This window comes from Nicotiana tomentosiformis, chromosome 6 (assembly GCF_000390325.3).
Source record: "Nicotiana tomentosiformis chromosome 6, ASM39032v3, whole genome shotgun sequence".
NCBI classification, from domain to species: Eukaryota; Viridiplantae; Streptophyta; class Magnoliopsida; order Solanales; family Solanaceae; genus Nicotiana; species Nicotiana tomentosiformis.
The window spans coordinates 17,874,747-17,883,556 of record NC_090817.1 but is presented as its reverse complement, the minus strand read 5'-3'; the positions used below and the strand labels follow the sequence as shown (position 1 = coordinate 17,883,556).

The 8,810-nt window shown below is 35.9% G+C and overlaps 1 protein-coding gene across 1 annotated transcript; it reads right to left on the bottom strand.

The window, feature by feature from the left end:
• Positions 1–427: 427 nt before the first annotated feature.
• On the bottom strand, positions 428–1,798 carry LOC104112751 (zinc finger protein CONSTANS-LIKE 10-like). The gene is made up of 2 exons (XM_009622760.4): positions 1,188–1,798; positions 428–994 (listed from the first exon to the last, which is right to left on the bottom strand). The coding sequence occupies exons 1-2, from the start codon at positions 1,578–1,580 to the stop codon at positions 713–715; spliced, it is 675 nt and encodes a 224-aa protein (XP_009621055.1). The 5' UTR covers positions 1,581–1,798; the 3' UTR covers positions 428–712.
• Positions 1,799–8,810: the final 7,012 nt, after the last annotated feature.

The window sequence follows — 8,810 nt, the reverse complement described above, 5'->3', positions numbered from 1 at the left end:
CAAAGTTTTGATCAAAACAAATTGTATGAAAACCCTTAAAAATGTTAAAGACCTTATTGCAAATTATCCATTACATTTTTTGGTAATGATTATCTATTACTTTTGATATACAACACACACAAGGAAAACTAAAACGTACATCAGGATCGTTTAGTACAATGATAGGAATATCATATGAGTTAGTTATCCTATTTTTTTTATATGGGATAACTAATCTATCATTTTAGTATAAAATTATTTAAAAATTAACTAATACCTCAAATTAAATATAGAATAAAATTAATTTTAAATTTTATTTCAAAATTATTATCCTTATCTCACGTACCATATGATATCTAATAAACAAAAGAAACTGCTCGTTCTGATCCTTTATAAAGATTATTGTCTTAAAATGCTTAGAAACCTTGAAATTTTCTTGAAATACATGGAAAAGGAAGGCAGCTAACTGTGCCAGGTATTCCTTAACATTATCCAAATTAAACTACACAAAGTAAAAAGTACATTTGTCAAACCGTCTAAAGATTGAGTAGAATAAATCAAATCTTATCCTAATCATATTACGAAATTCACCGACTACAAGATTTGGATAAGTAAAAGTAGAAATGACTTTCTGTAATTACAAGTCAAGAAAAAAAAATAGAAATGACGTGGTGGTGTTAGCCCAACAGAAGCGTCAAATCAGTGGTTAATCGGACGGCTACGAAGCCCCTGATCATTCCAGATCAACGCCTACAGTATTCTCGTTGAGTCTATCGATCTCGGCGATTACTGCACTGGATTTCTTCTCACGCCGATTAATTCTCCCGATAAATTCCATCATCCCCGAACATCCAGTAGTTTCAACCCGACCCGTCAAGCTCCCTTCAGTTCTCTGGATCTTCAAAGGCTTTCGCATCCTCGTTGAGGACGCCGCCGCCGCTTCGTCGCCGTCACGCTTCTCCGACGGCGGCAGTTCACCAACTTCCCGATGAGATGTTGAAGTTCCACTATCATCCTATTATCATAAAAAGGACCAATTATTTAGGATTTAATGCCATAAATTATAAGAAACAAAGAGGAAATTACTCTCTTTCTAATTTATTTCACAACATTTTTTCGTCTGTTCCAAAATACGATACTAATTTTTAATATTTTAAAATTATTTAATTTTTTTTAATTAAAGCAAGAGTTAAAATTAAAGTACATACATTATCTTCACGCCTTCGCTTCAAAGAAGAATATTTATAGCTATTCAACGACTCGTCGCTGCTGGATGAACTAGCCGGCGGCGGGGGAGGAGTTGATGACCACGGAACAACCTGAATATCCTCCAAATCAATCTCCTCCGCATCTTCACCTTCTTCACCATTTCTTTCAACGTTCACGCACCGCTCACACACAGAGATTGTCCGGCCAACCTTCGCTCCGGCGGCCGACCAAGCCGTCGGCGATTGGCATACGTGGCACAACAACGACCTCGAGTGCCTCGCTACCAGAAAATTCGCAGAGTGTACCTTCGCATCACAATCCCAACACAAATTCGCCTGGTCCGATTCGCAGTAAATCCTGGCTAATCCATTGCAAAGCTCACAATTTTTCATCGTTAACAGTTTCTTGAAACTTCTCTAAACTGAAAAAAAAAAAGTTCTTTCTGAGAGAAAATATAGAAGGAATTATAGGGCAAGAATTTCGAAGTACTAATCTGTTTGGAAAATGCGAAAATCGAGAGCAGTGAATGTGAGAAAAAGAGGAATCAACTTGCAGTGGGAGATGAAGCAACCTCAATTTTGAATTAAATCCCAAAATTACCACGGTACTTTTGATTTAAGGAGAAGGGTATTAATGTAATCTCGAATAAAAGAATACAAAAATTGACAAACCGTAAGAGCTGTTTCCTTTGGTTCAAACAGGATATTTTTTGGTTTGGGTGGATGACGTGGCAGAATGAGTTTTGAAGAAGAATCTGATTTGCTGACGTGGATTCATTTGGACCTAGTTTAAATGGCTGCGGGCCACGTGAAATGCGCCTGAATCAAGCAACTAATGGTTGGTGTGTTTGTTGGGCCCACGAGCATCATTGGCTGAATAATCTGCCCGTTGAGAAAAAGATTAAGATAATGCAAATATGTTTGGGGATGGGGTGTGATGGCACGAGAATCTCTCCGACATATTTCTAGTTCAAGCTTTAAGACTGAAAAATAAAAGATTATTTATTTATATTATATTAAAAGATGAGTAATTAAGTTTGAGGTTAAGCAAATTAGAGAAAAAGTTAATTAACTCTTTTAGGACAAAATCTAACTCGGACAACAGATGTCATTTGAAGTAAATATTATCTTGGCTTTATTAATTCATTAAATTTTAAAATATTTACATGTATGTTAAATTCTACCATTAATAAGTTATTAAATTTTGACCAAAAAAAATTGAAAATTGATAACATCAAACTAAATTTTATCAATTTATTGGTGATTACGAATATTAAATTACATAATAGTTCTTTAAATGAAAACTCATAAAAAAATATTATTCTTAAGATATTATAAGCCATTAAAATGTGCCGACAGTAATGAAGCCTATGACATTAACAAAATAGTAAAAGATTAATTTATTTAAATAAATATTGTTAGTTTTTTAATTTATTTTAGATTGAAATAGAAATCATGTGGTTAGAGTTAATGAAGTGATAAAAATATTTATTACTATATAGTAATAAACGCTACTTGTCCAAACATTTTAAATTAATTAACGCTCTGCAAGAAACAATTTAAACCCAAGAGGCGAAAAGAATGTGATTTATTAGATTGGCATCTTTAGCCGCGTCAACTAGGGGTGGGCATCATATCGGCCGAACCATGAATTTTGATTTTTCGGTTTCGATTTAATCGATTTTTCGGTCGATGCACGATTTTTAAATTATTAATTTTCGATTTTTCGGTGCGGTTTACGATTTTGGTATTTCGGTTTAACCGAAATTTTGGGTAGTAGTTATTACCCATTTTAGGCTGAAGCCCAATATCTATTTGAATTTTGAAGCCCAATTTAGTTTACCCAAGCCCAAACTTATTGATAGTCTGTCTAATACCCAAAGTCCAAATATATCGGTTACAACTGACTAATACACATTACACTTAGTCACTTCCCATTTCCCATTTCCCAAACCTAAATAAAGAATTAGATTTAGGGTTCTCAAACCTACATCAATTGAAAAGTTCGCCTCTTCGGTTCTTCCTTCTTCCTGTGCGACTACTGCGACTGCGACTGCTGCGACTCGTCGTCGCTGACTGCTGCGACTTCTTTTGAGTTCCTGTGAGTTCTGCACCTTCTTCCTCAGCTCAACTGTGATGCCTTCTTCCTCAGCTCGTCGCTCATCCTTCATCCTCAGGTTAGTGCGAGTTCTTCTGTGTTATGAAGAAAGAAAATGTCTTAATCTTTTGTGTATGTTGACTTTCAATTAGTCTCACTGTTAGTCTTTTGTTTATGTTGATTTTCAATTAGTCTCACTGTTATTCTTTTGTGTATGAAGAAAGAAAATGTCTCACTGTCTTAGTCTTTCACTTCAGTATATTTCAAAATCAGGTCTAACGTATGGACAACTTTACTTTAGTATTACGCACCACAATTTCTCTCAAAATTTCAAAAAGTAATCAAGTACACCAATAAAATAATAAGGTGCTTGGATGTTTCTGCCAAAGGAGGTTTATGGCCAACCGAGAAAGCAAAGGATTTGCTTTACATACCACTATAATAAATAAGTATTGTAAATAAACTCTAAAGTTAAAAGAGAAAGGTGCTTGGATGTTTCTGCCAAATGAGGTTTCTAGGTAGATGGTCAACCTAAAAAGCAAAGGATTTGCTTTACATACCACTACAATAAATAAGTAATGTAAATAAACTCTAAAGTTAAAAGAGAAAGGTACATATTAAACATGTTTTCACTTATGAACATAGAAAAATTAGTATCTACGCATAATCGTTTGATAAATGTTTGAACAACTGGTAAGTTTAAAGATTTGCTTGTTTTATGATATTATTTTGTTATTTATAATTAAAAATATTTTATTAACTTGTGAAATTTTCTAATTTTTCTTTGTAGGTTCAACTATGTCTCGTGGTCCTAAAGCTAGATCGCCTATTTGGGAACATTTTGAGCTAGTTAAAGTAAATGAAGAAGCCCGCAAAGCAAAGTGCCTTCATTGTGTCATCCAAAGTATTATGGCACTTATGGCTTAGTGAAGCATATTAAGAAGTGTCTCATGCCTCATCCAGTGATTCGTATTTAAGGCTTTAAGTATCATTTTCTAGACTTACTTTGTGGCTTGTGGCTTGTGACTAGTTTACCACTGTTTTATTGTTTGGTGATGGTATTTCTAGACTTATTTTGGACTTTGGTAGCTGCTAGATTTACCACTGTGTTAAACTATTTTGGACTAGTTTGCCACTGCTGAACTGTGTGGTATTTTGCTACTTAGGTGTTCTGTTTGCACTTATGCCACTGAAGGCCTCCCTGCTCTCTGTGTGCTTGTTCTCTATAGTCTATTCTCGGTTTCATTTAAAGTGTAGTTTCAAATTAGAGTGTTATTGTCAGCAAAACTTGTGTTAGACTGCCGTCTGCCACTGTCTTTCTCTCTTGCTGGGCTGGACGAACAGCAACTAAATGACAATTTACTGGGCTGTCTTTCTCAAAAGTCAAAATGACAATTTGCTGTTGGGCTGGACGAAAAGCAAATAAATTTCAGCCTTGTTTATTGATGTTCCTACAAACCGTAAATACTTGTTGTTCCTACAACCGTTTAAAATCGAAAAAATAAACCGGAAATAACCGAACCGAACTTTGAAAAAATCGTACCAAACCGTAAAAACTTTGGTTTGATTTGGTTATTAATATTACAAACCGAAAACCGATAAACCGAACCGTACTTTCATAATAACCGACCGAACCGACTGACGCCCACCCCTAGCGTCAACTCAACCATATTAACAAACTGATGTCTGACCGTCACACTTTTGTAACAAAAGAAACGCATAAATGCCCTGACATTTGGCAAATATACAAATTTGGTATTCTCCAAGAAACGTCACATTATTTGTGTAAAAGAGATTTTAAAAAGCACGCTTAGCCTTAAAATGAGTAACAATTAGATTTCTACGCGGTTTAAAAAAAATGTGATTTAATTTAACACGATTAATTTATGAACATAAATTAATTAAAGTAAAGGGAAGTAAAATAATCAAACTAAACGTGATGAACAATCAAGACTGGCCTTTAGAAGAATACCAAAAATTGACCCCGGTCGAGCCTTCGAGACTGGCTCGGTTGTAACCGAATAATTAAGAAGCTGAAGAGCACAATGAATAGTAGTTAGAGAATGAAAATGGACTTTTATTGCTTTGATATGCGTGCCAATAATGGTTTAAATTAAAAAATTCTCTCATTTATATAGTAGGGGAGTTTCAATCCTAGTACAAGTCTAAATAAGGTAAAAATCATCTTTTTCGATAAATATTGATCTACAGTTGATATCGGGCGGGATTTGCACCGTAATATCCGGTTGAGGGCGGATACTACGACTCTCCGTTTATCGTGCTTAACCGTTTTCTCTTTTTCTTTAGTCTCGAACCTTCACTCTGCTCGGACTCGATGATCAGCCATGTCCGATCCCAGATGTACCGTTCGTCCTCCCCCGGCTCCGAAACGAGGAACCCTCCGGCTTTACTCGAGGTTGCGTCAGACCATGCTTCCCTCTCGTTTCTTTATCGTGAAATCGGGGGTAACATTATATCCGATTTTACCTGTACACAGATAGTCCCCTCATTTTTCGAAGAGCAAATTTATTGAAGCGACGAGAAGTGATTAATTGACCTTGGTTCCTTCCTCCATATGCTACAATTGGATCGATGAGTCAGTGAAACGTCCTATCAGTTATGTCATTCTGACTTCGGACACGTGTCAGCCGCCGGTTGACCGTCCTCGAATGCGAAACGTCACGCATTAATTACCTCTATTAAATTTAAAATTTTAATAATGTTCAATAATCTAAAAAAAAGCATTGACTAATGACATCTCATTATGTGCATATTTGGAGAGCAACAGCATTGATGAAAGGAAAGAAGATCATACTCAACGACTATCTATTTTGAACTTTGCATCAAATAGAAAAAGAATCAATCTATCAAAGAACAAAGAAGGAAGGTCAATCAATTAGCCTTGCCAAAGATCCTCAAGCGTGAAAGAACGGAAAGAGAACTAATCACGGCTAGAGACCAAATCAAGAACAATCTGCGGAAGCTCTAATCAAGGAGAAATGGAGGAACCAATTCGTCAAGATTAAGGACGAATCTAGTTACCCTTTCAAGCTAGATTCATGAGGTAACCCTTGGGTCTTACTCTTAGATGTCTATGCCTCACAAGGAAAGGTCTCCAATAATTACTACCATACAATCCCAGAAGACAAGGAAACAAAAGACTCATCAAGCTATAAAGGAAGAAGTAGAAGGATATTGAAAGACACACAACTACATCATCTGTTTCTACACCTTTCTAGTTCTTAGTACAAATACTGTATTCTTGAGTCTACAAGTGTCACAGAATATAGGAAGAGTTAGAAAACAAAACGAGAGTTGTGTCAACATTAGAAAGAAAAATTATTGTTGTATATCGTTGGCGGTGAACGTACTAAAATCATCATTGTTGTAAACTCTTACTGAATATCTAAGAGAACCCCTATGATCCAAGGGAACTGGACGTAGGTACCAAACTGGTAATGAACCAGTATAAATATTATTGTGCCTCCTTTACTTTTTTGTCTGCTCAGTTTATTTATGTTGTGATCAATCACTGTGAAAAGCCTAGTCGACTAATTTACTACATAGTCAACTAAGATTTTCAAATCGGTTATAATTCATCCCCCCCATACTTTCAATTGGTATCAGAGCAGGACTCACGAACAGTGCTTAACAACAAGTGAGGAAAAGATTATGGCATCAAACACAGTCATTGGAATATTATTTTAAGAAGGAACCTCTCGGGTAAGACCCCCTTACTTCAGTGGCCAACACTTCTCTCATTGGAAAGTGCGCATGGAGATCTACACTATGTCATATGACATTAAGGTTTGGCGTGTGATCAAAAAGGGAAATCTTTCAATTATGCCAAAGAAGGATAAATACGGTGAAATCATAGTATCATTTGATCCTCTTGATTTAGATGATTACACTGAAGAACAATCAGTTGTTATTCAAGTGAATGCCAAGCCAAAAAATCTGCTGTACAATGCTATAATCGGGAAGAATACGAAAAGATATCCAATTGTGAACTGCAAAGAAAATATGGGACATGTTAGAAGTCACATATGAAGGAACCAACAAGGTGAAAGAGACAAGGATCAATATCCTAGTTCGAGATTATGAATTTTTTCAAATGAAGGATGGAGAATTAGTGGAGGAAGAGTTTTCTAGGTTCAGCAAAATCCTTAGAGACTTGAAATCCTTTAGTAGACCAATCAAAAGTGGAGAACAAATCAAAAAATATTCGAGAAGTTTCCCAACAATTTGGCAACCCAAATTCACTGTTTTGGAATGTCAGGATCTTGACAAAATGTCATATGATGAACTCAGAGATGATCTAATCATGTTTGAGAAAACACATTTAGACAAGCAAGTTCAACAAGAAAAAAAAAGACAGATGCATTCAAATCAATTGTGGTTGAATCAGAAAATGAAGAAGAACAAGGATGAGGAGGAGAACAAGATGAGAATATAGCTATGCTCTCCAAAGTTGTAACAAGCATGATGAGGAAAAACAGAAGAGGTAAATCAAATTTTAGAAAAGGGAAGTTGAATAATGAAAATGACAAAAATGATGGAAGATGCTACGAGTGTGGAAACATGGACACATTCAAGCCGAATGACCTGACCTGAAAACGAAACTAAGCAGGAATTTCCGAAAGAAGAAATCCTTTGGAGCTTCGAGTGATGAATAAGAATCTGATCATGAGGAAATTGCCAACGTGTGTTTCATGTCCATCAAAGAAGATAGCGATGAAGACTCAGGTGAGCTTGGTCTCATGGCAGACGAAGGAACAAGTGAGGTAAGTCTTCCTACATGTCCTAACTGCCATGAACTCCAATAATTTATTGATATTGCTCTTGCAGATATTGAGAAAGTTCTGAATGAACTTCGAAAAATCCAAAGAGAAAAGAAAGACTAGGCTCTGAAATTGGAAGTATGTGAAATTGAGAGAGATATGCTTCAAGATGAAGTTAATGAACTTCAACTTCAACTGAATAGATTATGAAAATCCACCAGTCATAGTTCAGTTAGATCAAATCAGTTTGCTCTTCATAACTCACCAACTAGAACTAGAAATCTCTCTACATGCACTCATTGTGGCAAAAATGGTCAAAGCTCTAACCACTGCAGGCTTAGAATCAGAGGAGAAAAAGTCTTTGAAAATTCTAATAACCCTTCCTGTTTTTATTATGGAAAACTCGGTCATACCTCTAATCATTGCAGGTTTAAGAACAACAGGAGATGGGTCTGGCGACCCAAGACCTCTAGTCATGCTAATTCTCAGAACACTAACCATTCAGGACCCAAGCATGCTTGGGTACCTAAAAATAAGTAATCTATTTTTGTAGGAAAACTACAAGAAAAATCGAAACGGGAAATGGTACCTTGATACCGCGTGTTCCAGATATATGGCTTATGAGAAACAACTGTTCAAAACTGTCGCCAAACTAGATAGAGGAACAGTCACTTTTGGAGACAAATCAAAATGAAATGTAATTGGAGTTGGAAGAGTTTCTCGCAGCTCAACATGTGATGTAGA